The sequence below is a fragment of the Lissotriton vulgaris genome, chromosome 3_1 (genome assembly GCF_964263255.1).
Source record: "Lissotriton vulgaris chromosome 3_1, aLisVul1.2, whole genome shotgun sequence".
In the NCBI taxonomy this organism is placed as follows: domain Eukaryota; kingdom Metazoa; phylum Chordata; class Amphibia; order Caudata; family Salamandridae; genus Lissotriton; species Lissotriton vulgaris.
The window spans coordinates 792513010-792532636 of NC_141689.1; the positions used below are offsets into that span (position 1 = coordinate 792513010).

A 19627-nucleotide genomic window follows, 5' to 3' on the forward strand; every position below is an offset into this window, starting at 1 on the left:
GGCTATGCCAATGCTTGTTCAGTTCGTGATTGGAACAGATTGCACTTATACCTGTGTGAAGCTTTTATGGGGACAGATCGGAATCAGGAGGTGAATGAACTGAGGATATTGCACTGCATGACATTTTAGAACTTTATTTATTTATTTGTGTCCTGGCTTCAAGTGCTGGTGATCTTCCACCACCTTTCGCACCCACCTATGTCATTTGTTTTGCAAGTAACCTCGCAGCATATCGTTTAAGTTTGAAAAACACAAGGTAAATGTCCAGATGTAAATGCGAATGTCCAGTATTTGTAAATCGCAAACAATTACCCGAGGGCATTAAGGCGCTGGGGGCCGTCGGAAAGATTAAGCAAGCTATTGCCCAGAGTCGCATGGTGCTGGGCTGATCTTTCCCCGAGGATTGAACCGTGAGCCCCCTGGTTCTGGAGTCAGCCGCCCTGGCCGCTGTGACACACCTCTTCCCGTCCTCGCTTTATGCCGATATTGCTGAGCTACTATTTTTGTTTTTTGTTACTTTATTGTCATGAGTCAATACAGAAGTAAATATTTCGGTTGCACTAAATCTAGTGTCATAATGGCTGCGGCAGGCATTCACGGTGCGGTTACTTATTTTAATTGTGCAAGAGTCTCCAATAACCAGATTTTATTATTGTATTTTTGCATGCACGGTCTCTAAAACTGATATTCTTCGTAGACATCTTTATGATCTCAAGACCTGCTCTTGTCTGAATCTGAACACTTTGGTTCAGCATGCTTGTTTAAGATCATCAAAGTCTCTGAACATTTCAATTCCAGCTAAAACAGCAGTGTTTTGGTGATTGAAATTCTCTCTTTAATCTTACCTTTTACACCAGCAGTTGATCATAATGGTATTACACAAACTTGTCATCCCACTGTTTACATTTTCATTGACCCAGTAAACTACCAGAGTCTATAATCTGTCTGGATTGAGTATTGCAGTTTTTGTATCCTCAGATTAAGGGACCTGACTACTTAAGATCAACATGTGAGTATTGACACATTCTGTAGTAGGCCAGACATGGTATGCTACCAGCCCCTCGGGTGGTGCTCATATAAATTGTGTCCTATGCTGAGGGACGCTCTCTTTCTTACATTTTGATAGCTTTTCTGGGCACCTTCTATTTGAACTAATAGATGTAGGTTCCGCTCTGTCGCGAATGAGAGTAAAAGTCAATACACTTGTTTTTACTTCAGTTTATTTTACTACTTCTGATGGTTCCAGAATGAGCGCTTAATTCATTCAGGATATTATTCCATTACCAGAACCTCAAACCTTAATTTATTGTAACCATTCTAAATAATATTCCAATACACTTGCCAACACGTGTTTCGCATTATGCTTCATCAGGGCATTGTAGGTACTTCCAATGCATTATTAGATAATTGTTTACTTGAGTTCAGAATTCACTCTGGTCAATCTGAATCAAAATATAAAACAAATACACAGAAGACTAAACTTAAATTATGAGCACAATTTGTTTTAAATAAGCTTCCATATTTCATGTGTGTTCCTAGTTTAATAACAATTAATTGACATCCTTGTTACTTTAATACAGTTATATTACCATCTCAAGGTAGGGATAGGGTTTAGCATGAAATTTACATGTTTAGGAATGAATGCAAAGTTTTACTTTCAAAACGTTTTTCACATTGATATGTTCTTACTGTATGGGCAACAATTGATTAGCTACATTTCTTGTAACACAATTCATAATGATAGTGGGTTAGAGTGCAGGATTATATTAATTAGTTCTTGTCGGACATTCATCAAATCCAACATGAACTTAAACAGGGCTTCAACATTTGGACTACGCACTGATCACATGCTGAATTGGTTACAACTAATTTATTCATCAAATTAATTGTAGCCATACAACAATCTTATAAAAATGCAAGACTTACAATCCCCTGATGAAGCGTTATGCAAAACATGCTGGCATGTGGATAGGAATATTACTTTGACAGAATTAAGGATGTAGTAGTGGTTGTGGTATTGGAATAATATCCTGAATGGATAGAGTGTTGATACTGGGATTACCAGATGCAGTAAATGTAAGCAAATTACTCTTTTTGCATGATACCCCTAAATGTTGTACTAATGCTGCTGTTTTTTGGACTCGGAGTGCACGAAGGCCTACTAACCAGAGCTCAGTGCCAGTGTTCTGACCCTACAAAGTATATGTTTGATTGGCTTATACTCACTATGTATAACTTTACTTACTTACAAGTTGAGTGCAATGTTACTTAGCTGTGCTAACTTGTGAATGGGACTACTAAAGTTGATACTTCAAGGTATCAAAATAATCGCTACATTAAATCGGCCTTGATGCCCAAGTCGAATTTAACTTAACTTTTTAAGAAATGCAACTTTCAGAAAGTTGCCACTCTGTTGCCCAAGTTATCCTGTGGCCACTCGCAGATGCGAGCCACAAGAAAGCCTTCTGCCCTCCTAGGGAGAAGTGTGAACAACTCCCTGGAGTGCGAACAATAAAGGCCTGAAGTTGGAAGAGTTGTCCACTCTTCCTGGTGGGAAGCCACACAGAGAACGAGTCCAAAAGGCGAGCTTCAAAGGGGAAGTGCCTTTGAAGGGCAAGTGGTTGATACACACAAAAGGGGCTGCTCTTTTGTTGAAGTAGACTGGGTGGTGTTGGGGAAAGAGAGGGGAGACCAGTTGATAACCAGTTTTTCGGGTAGTGTTTAGCCCTCGGGTAGCCACATTTCTAATGTGGGCTAACAGGTTCCACACATTGAGAGAGGGGTTCCTCCATCTTGGTGTGGGCAAAATAATGCCTGCTGGCATTGCCAAATGTAACACATTGCACAAAGTCATCATCAGGCGGAAGTTTCCTAAAAATCTCTTTGACTAGAAATCGATCCATTCCCTTTGGGCACTTTATGGGTTTAAATATGGCACCCCTGGCACCCAGACCTCAGATCACATCTGGACTGGAGAGGGGACCAAAGGAGGACTGCCCTACTATTCCCTGGATCTTTTAGAAGAGACTGCACCAACCACTGGATTGCACCTGCTGATGCTTGAACTAGCAAAGAGAGGACTGTGCCTGTGGTGTCTGGCTTGTAGAAAAGTCTCTGCCAAGCCCAAGACAGAAAAGGTGAACTTCACGAGTCAGTTGGCTGACTTTCTGTTCCAGTACCAGGGTCACTGAAGCAAAAGGAGCTCATTCTGGCCACTCAGTAGCCACAATTGGTTAGTCTCCATTGACTGCTTATGTGCAGCCCCTACAACCAAGTCCCGACACTCAAAAGTTGCACCCGAGTCTCCCTGACCTGGGAGAGTGGTCGGAGTGCAATTCCATCACCCAAGATCAGCACACTTTTCACCAAAGGGAGCCACTGGTTTTTCTGTGATTGGAGACCAATGGTCCAGTGGCAACTGGAATTTTGTAAGACTAAAGAGGACTTTGAAGGACATCAACCCCTGCAGCCAAAGTTGCCTCACCTGGACTGTGGACCGAGGAGTAGTCTCAGGAACCACAGCATCTTCAGCATCTTGTATCCCTTGCGTCAGGACCTATTAATTAAAGTCTATGGCAGTTCACCCATTGAGCCCTGAACTAAACTTGAGACTGCTTTGTTGACAGGATAGCTGTTCTACTACTCCTCATTGCCACCCCTCCTCCAATGTTCCCCTGTTTGAAGTAGTCACCCAAAGTTACCTGGAGTACCTAAACACAACTCTTTAATAGTTTTACAACGTCTTTGGTTACCAATGCTTGTACGTGTTTGAGTGAAAAGCTGTGATTTATGATGTACTAAGAAATCTATATCTCCAGACAATTTTGTTTGCTTTGGTATCTAGAAATTCATGAACAATTTTGTTTGTTTTGGAATCTAGAAATTCGTGTAACTAAAATCTATTTTAATAAGTTGGTGTTGGATCTTTTTTGTGTTGTGTGACTTTCTTATTTCTGTTTTTTGGTACTTCTAAATGTTAACATACTATACTAACTGGATCCAAGTAAGTAGTGTGAGTGAGTGTATTCCACGGTGAGCACTCACAACCACACCACATAATGTGCCACTTTCCTCACAGTGAAAAAAATATTGAAAAAGGATGGAGTAAACTTGCGAGGAGCGTTATTCCTCCAGCATCATTCAGGGCTGAACCCCCTTATGTAGTGGCTGCTTTTTGCTTACTCTCATCATTGTTCCAAATAGATCGGTGAATGAATGTCAATCCTTGCTTTAAGTTTCTATTTCCATTTCCATTTGAGATTAAATTTTCTAGAATTGATCAATTTACAGGTTTGTCCAACTGTCTCTGAGTCAATAGTTATTTTAAAAGTGAGAATTTCTCACGAGTGCATCAATGTACTTGAGAATGGTGATTGGCTAATTTCATGTAATTGTTTTAAAAATGTTTTGATTTTTAAGTAAACAGGGAGGAATAGTATTATGAAGTTGGGGCCTTAGCTTTGAAGCGAATTCAGTCGTTTAGTGTGACCTTGCTGATATTCCAGACTGAATAACAATTTAGTTTTGGGTCTTGGAGACTTGTGCTGCAAGCACCATTGTATGTCTTGAATTTGAGTCAGTGATGTAGAAGGCTTGATGTAGAATTTGCCATTTTGCCTTTTTTTTCTTGAAGATGCATATAATTAACTAAGGTATTCAAAAGCACACACCAACTTTGACCATAGATATGACCTGATCCATGGATCGCAGTTCCAAATAGTAGAGTTGTAGCAGCATTTTGGTATATTTCCAGCGTAGAAGTTATATGTATACATACATTTATTCTAGCATGGGCCGTTTTGTCTTGCCATGTTTTAGTTATAAGAAGTTGGACCTCTATATCTTAGATGCACAAAGACATTCTATTTGATAGTAGACCTGCTACCAGGCTAAAATATATTTCAGAATGTGCTCTTTAAGGGTGATCAGTGAGTGAAATGAGGAAAACGTGGGATAAGTGGCTGGGAATATTCTTGCTGCACATTACACTTGTATATGTTGTTTTCAGTACGTTGCTGGCAGATCTCCATGGCTGGTTCTGTGAAGAATGGTCAGAGCAGTTAGAAAAGTGGGTCTTTATGATTGCCAGTGGTGTAAGCTTGTTAAACAAGCATTAGAAATGCAATCGGGCTCGGATTTATTTGAGTTTGAGCTAATGGCATTGTAAATGCCAATGTCTTTTTGCCATGTGTTATGGAGTGTGTGCATGTGGTGTGTAGTGGAAGTATCTTGGTTGAATTGTAATTTTACCAATGGTGGCATGCTGTGCTTTATATGAATATGTTTAAAAGTAAAGTGTACCATACTGCGATTGCTTGGTGGAAAAGTGCACTGCCGGCTGGAGGTGTGTGTGCCTGGTGGAAGGGTGCACTGACGGCTGGTGGGTGTGTGCTTGGTAAAAGCGTGCACAGATGGATGATGGTTGTTGGTGTTTGTGCATGGTGAAAGCATTCATTGACGGCTGGGGGTGTGTTGTTGTGTGTGTTGTTTTCTGTGTGCTGGTGAGTGTGTGGTGGTGAGTCTGTGGGGGTGAGCCTGGGGAGTGAGTGTGGTGGTGAGTGTGTTGTGTTGAGTGGTGACAAGTGTGTGGTGTTGAGAGACTGAGGTGTATGGTTTGTGTGTGCGTTATGTGTGTGTGGTGTATGTGTGTGGGGTGTTTTCTGCACACTCACACACTGCCCCTACACATTCACACACTGCTCACCCGCACACTCCCAATGTCACCCTGCATAGTCACACACTGTTTACCCTGCACACTCATTCTGCACACTCACACAATGTGCACCCTGACACACTGTCTCTGCAGTCACTCTGCACTCACTGTCACTCTGCACTCACTGTCACTCTGCACTCACTGTCACTCTGCACTCACTGTCACTCTGCACTCACTGTCACTCTGCACTCACTGTCACTCTGCACTCACTGTCACTCACTACTCACTGTCACTCTGCACTCACTGTCACTCTGCTGTCACTCTGCACTCACTGTCACTCTGCACTCACTGTCACTCCACTCACTGTCACTCTGCACTCACTGTCACTCTGCACTCACTCTGCACTCACTCTACAGTCACTCTGCACTCACTGTCACTCTGCACTCACTGTCACTCTGCACTCACTGTCACTCTGCACTCACTGCCACTCTGCACTCACTGCCACTCTGCACTCACTGCCACTCTGCACTCACTGTCACTCTGCACTCACTGTCACCCTGCACTCACTGTCACCCTGCACTCACTGTCACCCTGCACTCACTGTCACCCTGCACTCACTGTCACCCTGCACTCACTGTCACCCTGCACTCACTGTCACCCTGCACTCACTGTCACCCTGCACTCACTGTCACTCTGCACTCACTGTCACTCTGCACTCACTGTCACTCTGCACTCACTGTCACTCTGCACTCACTCTGCACTCACTCTGCACTCACTGTCAGTCTGCACTCACTCTACAGTCACTCTGCACTCACTGTCAGTCTGCACTCACTGCCACTCTGCACTCACTGCCACTCTGCACTCACTGCCACTCTGCACTCACTGCCACTCTGCACTCACTGCCACTCTGCACTCACTGCCACTCTGCACTCACTGCCACTCTGCACTCACTGCCACTCAGCACTCTCAAACTGCACTCTCAATCTGCACTCTCAATCTGCACTCTGCACTCTCAAACTGCACTCTCAAACTGCAATCTGCACTCTGCACTCTGATTCTGCACTCTGATTCTGCACTCTCAAACTGCACTCTCAATCTGCACTCTCAAACTGCACTCTCAAACTGCACTCTCAAACTGCACTCTCAAACTGCACTCTCAAACTGCACTCTCAATCTGCACTCTCAATCTGCACTCTCCACCTGCACTCTCAAACTGCACTCTCAAACTGCACTCTCAAACTGCACTCTCAAACTGCACTCTCAAACTGCACTCTCAACTCTCAATCTCCACTCTGCACTCTCAAACTGCACTCTGCACTCTCAAACACCACTCTCAAACACCACTCTCAAACTGCACTCTCAAACTGCACTCTCAAACTGCACTCTCAAACTGCACTCTCAAACTGCACTCTCAACCTGCACTCTCAAACTGCACTCTCAAACTGCACTCTCAACTCTCAAACTGCACTCTGCACTCTCAAACTGCACTCTCAAACACCACTCTCAAACTGCACTCTCAAACTGCACTCTCAACCTGCACTCTCAAACTGCACTCTCAACTCTCAAACTGCACTCTGCACTCTCAAACTGCACTCTGCACTCTCAAACACCACTCTCAAACTGCACTCTCAAACTGCACTCTCAAACTGCACTCTCAAACTGCACTCTGAACTCTCAAACTGCACTCACAGCTCTCATGCTGCACTCTGTAACTGCACTCTCAACTCTCAAACTGCACTCTCAACTCTCAAACTGCACTCTCAACTCTCAAACTGCACTCTCAACTCTCAAACTGCACTCTCAACTCTCAAACTGCACTCTCAAACTGCACTCTCAACCTGCACTCTCAAACTGCACTCTCAAACTGCACTCTCAAACTGCACTCTCAAACTGCACTCTCAAACTGCACTCTCAAACTGCACTCTCAAACTGCACTCTCAAACTGCACTCTCAAACTGCACTCTCAAACTGCACTCTCAAACTGCACTCTCAAACTGCACTCTCAAACTGCACTCTGAACTCTCAAACTGCACTCACAACTCTCATGCTGCACTCTGAAACTGCACTCTCAACTCTCAAACTGCACTCTCAACTCTCAAACTGCACTCTCAACTCTCAAACTGCACTCTCAACTCTCAAACTGCACTCTCAACTCTCAAACTGCACTCTCAACTCTCAATGTGCACTCTCAACGTGCACTCTCAACTCTCAATCTGCAATCTGCACTCTCAAACAGCACTCTCAAACTGCACTCTCAAACTGCACTCTGCACTCTCAAACTGCACTCAAACTGCACTCTCAAACTGCTCTCAAACTGCACTTTTAGTTGTACCAGAGGACTCGTTTACCATAGCTTTCTAGGGCTTACAAATAAAGGGTATTTTTCCCATCACATGCAAAGCGAACATTACGATATTTGTAATAACACTACAACATGGCAAGAATGTAAATCTGCTGAAACGTCATCATGTCGTGTACATGTTTCAATTCCCCTACTGTGTGTGTTCCTTCTCTCGAAGCGATTTCAAATATAATCAAACAAGGGTCAGGGGCTTAGTCGGGGAAGGTCGCCAGACATCTATGTAGGTCTGCAACTCCTTAATATGTTTAGCTGATTCATTGCTGTCTGCATCAATACCACGCCTGGGCAGCAGCAAATGGCTACACGGCTGCATTAACTGAGGGCAACTAGGCACACGTGTTAAAACACCCACACGCCTCCCCTTTAGCAGCCGACAACAGACATCATCCTTTAACTCTACAAAAGTTACCAGTCGGTACCAAACCAGAATAACCGAGAAACGCATGCAAAATAGCCATTTTCAAGAAAACAAAAACATGGCTTACCACTGGCAACTTGTGTAAGATACCTCGCACCTAGTAACAACCAGCGACCACTAAAAAGAAAGGTTTGCGCCGCGGATGCTGCAGTGTGGTAAAGGTGGGCTGGGTGTGTGCAGGCTGGACATTTCAACTACACCCGCTGGCCTCTCATTTTTCCCGAGGCACACTCATTCGACATTTTTTCGGCCCCTTCATACTGTGATCTGACTCTTTGAAGCAAGTTTGGCAGTTTAATCAGGCCTCCTGTCAGCAAACCCGCTTATCAGGACAGTGTGACTGAACAAGGCTGCTCCTATCTCTTCCCCCCAAGCGTGAATGCCCATTCCCTGGCGGCTGCTGCAGGGCGCCCTTTCCATGATCACTGTGAGGCCCTCTCTGCCTCGCCTTCTCCACTAATGGCAAGGAAAACAGCTTCGTAATCGCTCCCTATTCGCACCTCTCTTCAGCCGAACACAGGGTACAGAAAAGCTCCACCAAACTATGCTACAACGAGGGGTGAATCAGCTACTCTTTGCACGGTACAAGAAAGTAAACAATTATTTCGGATGGCCGCTCGCAGTACAACACTGAACATTGGCGTTTTCTTTTCTTCATTGGCGCTGTTACAAACCCTCTGCTTTTTCCCTGCCACGGACGCTGGGACCCTGTGAGCTTGTCGAGTTATCGAAATACGAGGAGTTCCCTGACTACGAGGATAATTAGCGGCAGCCCGGGACTGGAGCAGCTGCGCGCTGAGCGCTGCTGAATGGTGAACGCGCCCGGCCATCTGGATTCACTTACGGAGGCACCCTGACAGCTCCTAATTATAATTAATGTACTTCTTTGCGCGAGCACGAACGAAATATGCCCAAAATGGCGGAACAAAACTACATTTACCCTATCACTTCAAGCCTATTAAAACGACAACACAACGAACACGAATCACTGGCCAGATGACAGAACACGCAAAGGAATGTGTGGAATTTGTCTCGGCCAAAGCCCTAGGAGATACTTCTTTTTTTTCTTCTTTAACATTAGTTCTCGAAACTCCTCCCACTTTCAGTGGGGAGGAGTCCGAGCCCTAAAAACGACCTATGTGTCCAAATACTATAGCTTGGTTATATAATTAAGGAAAAAGAAACGTGCACTGTTCTCGTATTTCATTTCCTTATCTACATTTACTTTCCTTTGTTGTTCTGCACCAAGGTCTTCTATCCTTGTTTCCAGGCATGCCACAGTTGCCCTAAGCAGATAACGAAAGACGTACAAAACAGCATAGCTAACTTGCATTACTGTCCTTTTAGTCAAACATTGTTATGGCTTTGGTTCCCAACAATGCCTTTTTAGACTGGTGAGGGGCAGCACCAGACACACCTTTTTGTTTAGTTTAGCAATGCTGGTCTATTTCACATTTGTATTCTATATTTCGGTAAAGATTTTAAATTTCCATTTCTCAGCTGTAGTGCAATTCACAGTTTGTTCGTTCTGATCCCCATTTTTTGTGCCACACAAATTCACGGATTGTAAAAGTTGGGAGCAACTTGTATTAATGTGAAGTTGGTGTTTCCTTTTTTAGTAGGCTATGTGCCTACAGTGAAGCGGAAGAAGGGAAGAGAAAGAATCTTCGAATGATTTTTAGAGAACTTTCAATTCATACCATTCTTGTTTTCCTAAGTTACAAAATGTTGATCACTTGAGTTTGTATTGGAGATAGGAGAAGGTTTGTTGACCGCAAAGGCATGCAAAAATTAGTATGAGAAGTTGGGAACAAAGGGTGTTAAGTTTACGTGTGGAGTACGACTGCACGAGGCAAGACCGCTTGGGCTCAAGGAGTAAGGAAAGTAAGGATGGTGCGTTCTTTGAGGAGAGGTATTTGTGGGTGGGCTTTAAAGGTAAGTTGGAGCGTGTAGTAAGTGGTCGCAGGAACATTGGGATGTTGGATGTGAAGTTGGGCAATATGGTGGAGATGCAGGGTACAACTAACCACAAGAACCGATTAGAGTCAGTGGCTAAAGCGGTCAAATGTCATGCCAGGTCAGTTGAATACACTGCCACAATTGTGAAAGCTCGAAAAATGCACAGTGCAGGACCAATGTAGTAGCTTCCTTGATGTCTTCTGGGAATCTTTCCACAGGCGATTGCTAGTTGAGGTTATTCACCAGCACACAATGTATTCCATATTGTTTGTTTTTATTTCAATATTTGCCTTGCAAATGAAGTCAATTTAGTTTGGTCCCCCAGCTTGGTTACAGCCGAAAGCGGAGGCGGAAATGACCCAGTTCCAAAAAAACTGAAGCACTACAGAGCTTTGTGCAACAACAGGTGTTAAGAGCCAGCTTGAGTTTCTGAATCAGGCATTAGTGTAGGAAGAATTCCCTTTAGTATATCAAATGGTTGTGAATGCTCTTCCATCTGAGTGAGAAATTGTTTGAATCAATTGAAATTGTCCCTTTATGCTTCAGAGACCACTCTCTAGATTTGGCTTTGTAGCAAGAATTTGTTTAATATTTTGTTACTTTTTTTTCATTCAGCTCGGATGCAGAAAATGGTGTGGATGAGAAATGGAAGCATGCAAAGTTGAACCCTACAGTTCATCATCTGGCAAACAGTGATGCAGAAGTATTTGAGATCAAGAAGAAAAATTCCATATCAAGGTAATGGTTGCAGCCCTAGAGTTCTCCTAGGTATCTTTAGGGTAGAATACTTTTCCCCGTGGGTTATGTATCACATTTCACAAAGTTAATAACTTAAATCTGCGAACAGATTTGGAGCCTATTGTGGCTCAATTGGACTGATTTGCTACAATACAATAATCAAATTTGACTCCAAATGTGCATTTGTCGCCTCTGCAATATAACTTTGAGTTTTTCTAGAATGTGATCACTTTGTCATGAAACACCTCACTAACAGTTATCCCTTTACCTTCTCAGTGGTACTCTTTGCTCAGTTTTGTAGTAAACTCGAGAAGAAACATGTAAAACAACTATTGGCTTTAAAAAAAGGAAACAATTCCAGTTCTTGCCTCGGATTGTGTGCAATCTGAGTTGCATGCTTACTATCCGAACATCCACCCCATCTTTTTGTATTTCCGAAAATTTGTTTCGGGTAACAACCACAACAGTTCCTGTTGAACTTTGATATAGATACTGACGCTATATCATTTGCTAGATAAAAGTGAGATTATCTCAATTCTTAGAGAATGTTCTTTTTGTGTCTGTGAGGATTTGTGCTTGTAAAGTTGACTTCTAAAGTATTCCGAGAGTTGTGGGTGAAGCTCCACAATAAACATCTGTTATCACGCTGTTAAAACTCCTCTCCGTGCACCAGAGGGCAAAGATATGAAGTCTTTCTTTTGCAGTGGATACTTGCCAATCTTTTGATGTAATAAGAACATCTCTAAACATGTTTTGGTTTTTGTAATTTGAGCTGCATTTAGAGGCAACATGCTGGCAAGCTCCTTCCTCAGTATTCCCCAAGCCAAGCAGAATGCATTGCTTTTGGTAAAATCTTACACAATTTGTGTCCCGTTTATAGGCTTGAACAAAAATGTATGGTATAAAGAAGTACAAATATGCCTTTTAAAAAGGATTTTAAAATGTCTATAAAGACTGAACATTTGATTATGTCAATTCAGCATATCGAATTATGTTTTTTTAAAGACTGAATATGTTGTAAGACAAGTTATCATCTTACCTGTTCCATAGTGCTTGAGAGTGGACACTATGGGTTTTTCTAAAGTTAGAATAAGACTCCGGCTATCAAAACCTGTTCAGTGTGCAAATCCGTTTACAATCCTACAACTCTAGACAAAATGATTGGTTTCCCCTAAAAAGTACCTGCATACAAATCCAATAACTCTCAGTGGAAATCTACTTAATGACGAAAGAAATGGCCAAACTACACTATGACCTCCTCAGCCATATCTCGCTCCTTTAATTAGAGTACACTTCTCTATCTCTGTCACCTTGGGCTTTTAAACGCTTGCTGGGGCTCTGCGCAATACGGAGTCTTTACCGCATCTGTTGCTGGGGAATCTGCTGACCTGAAGAGGGGGTCCCTCTCTTGCCTGGATTGAACTTCTGCTGACTGTGGGGAAGCGGGACTGCGAGGACCAGGGTTCTCAGTGCTCCTGACATCGCGTGCACCTGGTGCCTCTTCCCGCCCTCCCCCCCGCCTACCTGTACCTTAACGATTCAGAAAAGGGGGTGGTGATGGACAGAGTATCTGAATTAAGCAGAACACTCCTACCCAGTCAACAGATCAGGGCTTGATCCATCACTGTTTTTTAGCTCACTGCACCATCCCAGCTCAGAACCTGGCTACATGCAAATTAGTCTGTCCCTGGCCCAGTACATCATGGGAACAGGGCAGACCAAACTACCAAGCCAATTCTTTTACTGGAAAGGAAACAAGCTTCCGGGGACCGGTTTCTGGCATTACAGCTGTCTTCGGCCCGGCTTGCTTGAATCCTGATGGTGCAGTGAGCAAGGGACTCATGTCTGAGCATACCCTTCCACGCTTATGGTGGACAAAACGATTCAGAAAAGGGGGTGGTGATGGACAGAGTATCTGAATTAAGCAGAACACTCCTACCCAGTCAACAGATCAGGGCTTGATCCATCACCGTTTTTTAGCTCACTGCACCATCCCAGCTCAGAACCTGGCTACATGCAAATTAGTCTGTCCCTGGCCCACTGCATCATGGGAACAGGGCAGACCAAACTACCAAGCCAATTCTTTTACTGGAAAGGAAACAAGCTTCCGGGGACCGGTTTCTGGCATTACAGCCGTCTTCGGCCCGGCTTGCTTGAATCCTGATGGTGCAGTGAGCAAGGGACTCATGTCTGAGCATACCCTTCCACGCTTATGGTGGACAAAACGATTCAGAAAAGGGGGTGGTGATGGACAGAGTATCTGAATTAAGCAGAACACTCCTACCCAGTCAACAGATCAGGGCTTGATCCATCACCGTTTTTTAGCTCACTGCACCATCCCAGCTCAGAACCTGGCTACATGCAAATTAGTCTGTCCCTGGCCCACTGCATCATGGGAACAGGGCAGACCAAACTACCAAGCCAATTCTTTTACTGGAAAGGAAACAAGCTTCCGCGGACCGGTTTCTGGCATTACAGCCGTCTTCGGCCCGGCTTGCACTGTACCTTAAAACGCGAGGTGCCGCTCGAAGTCGCCTTGGGCATTTAAACGCTTCCTGGGTCTCTGCGCAATACGGAGTCTTTACCGCATCTGTTGCTGGGGAATCTGCTGACCTGAAGAGCGGGTCCCTCTCTTGCCTGGATTGAACTGCTGCTGACTGTGGGGAAGCGGGACTGCGAGGACCAGGGTTCTCAGCGCTCCTGACATCGCGGACACCTGGTGCCTCTTCCCGCCCCTCCCCCCCTGCTCTATTTTAGGAGCATCAATCCCGCAACCGCGGGACGCGCGCGGGACGCGCGCGGGCGGCGCCGGGCGAAGCCCGGGCCAAGGGCGGGCCCGTTTGTGCCCGTTTGTGCCCGTTTGTGCCCGTTTGTGCCCGTTTGTGCCCGTTTGTGCCTGTTTGTGCCCGTTTGTGCCCGTTTGTGCCCGTTTGTGCCCGTTAGAGACCGTTATAGACTGGGCTGGGCCACCCCCCTAACCTGTTGTTTTTGCGCATTCATACCCCAAAATCTTTAGTATTGTAATATATCAAATTTGAGGTTCTGTTTGTATACATACACCCCACCTCCCCCTTTCTATAAGTAAGACTGTATTGTGAACGTCCATTATGTCTACACGAGGTAGTAGAAGTAAAACTGCCGCAAAAGAGGGACAAATAACAGGTCCAATAGACAATTTCATCACCAGAGCAAACGCTTTTATAGATCAAAGTGTCTCCTTGATAGAACTCAGAGTGTCCCAAGATCTAGTTAACGCAAAAAGGTCCTCCATGGGACATCTGGCAGATGCACGAACGCCGGAGCAACGTAGTGACCCTGGACCGAGTGAACCCTGTGGCCAAAGGCTTAGCCTTCCAACCACGGTGGATCTATCGGTTTCACAGCTCTCCGACTCACAACTATCATTGGACCTAGAAAAAACCCCAGACTTAGTGATTGAAACTACCCCAGAGGAAACTAGACTGTCAAGAGGGAGGAGGGAGGGTGCAATAAGTAAAAAAAAAAAACCTATACCCCGAACAACCAAAAGTTTAAAAAAACGCATAAGATTCCGAACAAGACAGGAGAGACTCGAACCATCATACCACAGAGAAGAGACCAGGAAATTTCCAATCTGATTGTTCATCAGGCACTACCTGATACCCCGGCCCCTAATACTGGGGAAATTATAACTGGCCTCCCATTAGATAAGGAAGCAGACGCTAACACCGATCCCAATGACCATCTACTAACCAAAATTGGAGACCTTCTCAAACATCTACTCAAACCATTAGAATTGAGACTGGGACAAATAGAAAAAGCATTAGCTGACCTGACAACTCCTCCAAAAACCAAAATGAACCAACTGGGACAAAAAACAGGGGGAGTCAAGCACCCCTCTGCAATACCAAATGCACAAAATAAACAACCTATTCCACCAGTAGCTAAACCAGTACAACCGCTAGTGACCAAATAAAAGACATTAGATAACACCCTAAGTAATACTCCGACCAATGTCACTAATACTAACTCGGCACATAACAGCATAGATTTAAAAACACCAGCTACACAGTCGAATAAAGGGTGGGATAGAGGACCCCATGATGGAAGATTTTCCGTCAACCTCCCACCGGAAGCCAGTCCTTTCACAGTTGGAATGGCTGGCGTACCGGAACTGGGAAACCAAACTAATGAAACAATCTGGTCGCTAAAGAACAAGGTCCAACATTGGTTAAATGCAAATCGCCCACCTCCTCCTTACTGTTCACCTAAGATCCTAATGGTAAGAAGAGCGCCCTGAGTAGGACATGGCAAAAAAACGATACAAGGTGATTGCGTCCTCATCACCTTTTATGATCCCAGATTAGTTGATTACTTCTGCTCATGGGACTACCAGAGTTCAACTGGGGCTATAGGAACAAAGCGTCTTTCCTTCTTCTACCCCTCGAGAAATCGAAATGGTTATCATCATGATGGATCCTGGCATACAGTAGGCCCCCGACATCGGGGTAGAGAAAGGGACGACTGGGGAGGACCTCAGCACAGGGATTCATATAGAGAACCACTACCCTGGGAGGGCTGGAATGGTATTCCAATGTTGAATAGATATAGTGGCCTTGAGCTAGTTGACTGACCATCACAGGATAAAAAACATCTCAGCCCCAAAAAAAGGGAATTAGAGAGTAATAGAGGATCACAAATAATTAGGACTCCAACTTGAGATTCCCAAACTTTAAGCATCGTGTCTTGGAACATTGCCGGTCTCCGCCCCAAGATTGAGGACGGTACCGCCATAAGCTTCCTAGACAGGCACCAAATTGTATGTCTCCAGGAGACTTGGTCATCAACAGAACTGCATCTTTCGGGCTTTAGGACGTTCTTTTCTCCAGCTTTGGTTGGGAACATGGGCAGAGCAAAGGGGGGTTTAACTATTTATATAGCGAACACTGTCCAAATAAAAATAACTACTCTCGAATTGGACACAAATTTTCAGCTTCTTTCCCTCTCCCTACAAAAAAATGAGACTATCGTACTCATCAATTTCTACAATAACTTAGAGGAAGGAGAATTCATGAGACTAATAGTAAACCTAAACTAAAAACTCTCCTATCTTAGACAGTCGAAAGGAGGGAAAGGTGCGGTCTCCTTCCTATGGAGAGGGGACTTTAATCTGCACCCCTGCCTTAACAAAAATTGCATTGAAACGATTAAGGACCAGGATATTCCCCTTAACCATTTCTGTCATACTAAACCAGGCACAGCCTTGAATTACCTTATGTCCGACTTGGGACTTATAATAGTCAATAGCTTAAACCCAAAAACAAGAAAACCAGATTTGACATACGTAGGGAGAGGTTACCAGTCCACTGTTGATTATGTTCTCACATCAGATGGGCTGTCAAACAAGATTAAACATGTTGAGACTCTACCAAATATATTAAGAGACCACCTTGCCGTAAGGATAGAACTCAACTTATTACAACAAAAATCTCTTGAGACAACGATAGCCCAAGCTCTGAATCAGAATAATTTACAATTGGCACAGGTAAATAGGTATAGCCTAAAATGGGGGAAAATAGACCCTGGGCAAATTACGGAGGAAGTGATCAAAGCAGCATACCCTTATATCATAAAATGCCTTGACATAACTGTGATAGTTAGAATTTTACAGAAGTTGATTATAACTTCCTCCTCTATCATCAAGGGCTTCTTGACAAAAACATCAAACGTAGAAACTTTAAATAAAAGAGGTTGGTTTAACCACAGCTGCACCTCGGCACATACCAAGCTCAAACTGGCTCCGAATAACGAAAATAGAGACCCACGGACAATTGCTAGACTCAGAAAGGAATATCTTTCCGTTCAAAAGCTGAGAAAAGCAGAATTAAAGCAGACCCTTTGGGATGAATTACATAAAAGTGCCCTACAGAAAAACAGTGAGGCTTTTTGGCGAGTAGTAAAATCCACTTTTCTAGCTGATGACAATCTACCAAAAATAGAAGTAGCCATACAAGAAGGCGCCTGGATTTCTCACTTCTCAAAAAATTTTAAGAAACAGATGCTTCCTGAGAGTGAAGAAATAACTCAACCAGCTGTTGACTACCCTATTCAAATAGAATTTGATATCTCTGAAGTCCTAACGGCCATAAATTTAAGTAAAAATGAAAAAGCTCCGGGTCCTGACGGAGTCCCGGTGGACATTTTTAAATACAACTCAGACCTATTGGCCCCTATATTGACCAGGGTGTGTACGGCAGCTGCAAAAAAAGGGCTCCTGGAATCTTGGACCAAGTCTGTCATGGTCCCGATTTTCAAAAAAGGAGACCGCCAGGACCCTGCCTGCTACCGTCCAATCTCACTGTTGGATTCAGTGGGTAAGGTAGCCGGCAGGGTCATACTCGAGCGCCTCCAGCAATGGGCAGAGGATAGTGGGGTACTGTCAGACTTACAATTTGGCTTCCGGGAGGGGTTTGGTACAGTGGAGCAGGCCTTAAATCTATCAATAATTGTAGGAAAATATGTCCATGCAAAAAAAGATAAACTCTACATGATGTACGCAGCCTTTGACTGCGTGTCCCATACCAAGCTATGGTTGGTTCTTTCCCAAATGGGTGTGGACCCTCCACTTTTAGACTTTTTAAGGGAACTATATTCCAAGGCCTCAGCAAGAGTACGCTATGGTGTCAGGGGCGAGTTGACCGCGTCTTTTGGAGTAGAGCGTGGAGTAAGGCAGGGTTGTGTCCTGGCCCGCTTCTTATTCTCCTTATACACAAACAGCCTGGAGATAGAACTTTTGAGGGGGGCTCAGGACATCCCCCAAGTAAAGTCACGCCCTATTCCCGCTCTGCTCTACGTGGACGACGCTGTCATCTTGGCCCGCACCCCATGCGAGCTGCAAAAAGCGCTAACTAGGTACGCGGACTTCATGGGCAGCCTTGACCTCCACATCAACATCAAGAAGACCTTCGTAATGGTGGCAGGCAAAGGGAAAAAAAGGTTTAGAAATATATCCCTTAACAACCAAAACCTCGAACTGACGGCCCAATACCCCTACTTAGGGATAATAATAGACGATAAACTAAATTGGAAAGCGGCAGTTGAGGCTAGAAAACACTCCCTTAAGCGGGCAATAGCTGCATTAATCTCCTTCTCACAAAAACTAGGCAAACGATCGCCTGTGGAAATGCTGAACATTTATAATGCAAAATGCCGAGCTGTAGCTCTGTATGGGGCTGGGGTCTGGGGGCATGTCGATGTCAGCGCTCTACAGGTGGCAGAAAACTCCTTTTTAAGATTTCTTCTGGTTGCACCGAGGCGAATCTCCATATACGCATCCCACATTGAACTGGGCATACCCCATATTGAGGACCTAGCTAAAATCCAACCTCTCCTACTATGGAGGCGTATCTGGACCTCAGAAAAAACATGTTAACTAGAGGAATTATGATGGATTCTATTACACTAGATCATTCGGGAGACATAAAATGGCTCGCCTACATTAGAAACTTTCCTACAGATTTAGGCTTAGAGGATTATTATATAACACCGGAAAAGATCACTGAGATATCCAAGAAGGAGTTAAAAGAAATGGCCCTGAACCACTTAGATGGAATAAGACTCGCAAGTGAAATAGGGAAACCCTCTGTCCACCACGCAATTAGGGTCCATCTTGTCCCTACAATTCAGCCATACCTAACGCTTGAAATTAGCATTTTCGATCTTTTTATTAACCAGATTTAGACTAAATCTTTTTCATCGGTTAATAGCCTTCCCAACGAGAAACACCTGGGAACAAACGTTATACCACTGTCCTTGCGATGATATATCTGTACAGACCACCATACATACAGTATTGTTTTGTAAATATTACCATGCTCATCGCAAAATTTGGCTGGTACCACTGCTGAAATCATGGGACTTAAGACAGTGTCGCCCTGCTATGTTGCGCCTTCAACTTTTGGACTCTGAAATTTCCTGCTATCACATGGTTAACTTTTTAAAATGCATTTTTAAACATAGGAATAATCTGTGAGAACAATTGCTTTAATCATAATGAAATTAATTCAATGAAAGAAGACATGATCTTCCTCCAAGCAACCTTTCTCAAATTTGCACTGAAAAATGTTTTTTATTGTAAATATTGTTGTATTTTTAACTTTCTGGTATAATGTGTACAAAAATGCTTTTATGGATTTCTATCACGAAATGCCGAATAAAGAAATTTACTTACTATAAAAAAAAGCTCAAACTACTCATGCTAACAAAAACCTCATTCAAACATATTTCATAAATTGGCAGACTTCTCAATGTCTCTTGGGTATTGAAGCATTCATAAACTGCACCAAAGCGCCCTCGCCAGCAAATATACGCACATTCAGTTATTTTCCATTTTTGAAGCTTGTCCATACAATTAAACATTTCTGCTTTCAGATCCACTAGAATAAATATACTTTAACTAGCTACTTAGAAACATAAACTATTCATGGAGCAATATTTTGCACTCTGAAGTAACGTCTTC

At 43.8% G+C, this 19627-nt stretch overlaps 1 protein-coding gene across 6 annotated transcripts in view; it reads left to right on the plus strand.

Moving 5' to 3' along the window:
* The window catches only part of GRAMD2B (GRAM domain containing 2B), a 463109-nt gene that overhangs the window by 287407 nt on the left and 156075 nt on the right, over window positions 1-19627 (plus strand). For all 6 annotated transcript variants that reach the window (XM_086961100.1, XM_086961104.1, XM_086961099.1 and 3 more), the window contains one exon: window positions 11008-11130. In XM_086961100.1, coding sequence (XP_086817226.1) covers window positions 11008-11130 — 123 coding nt within the window. The remainder of the gene's footprint in view (window positions 1-11007; window positions 11131-19627) is intronic.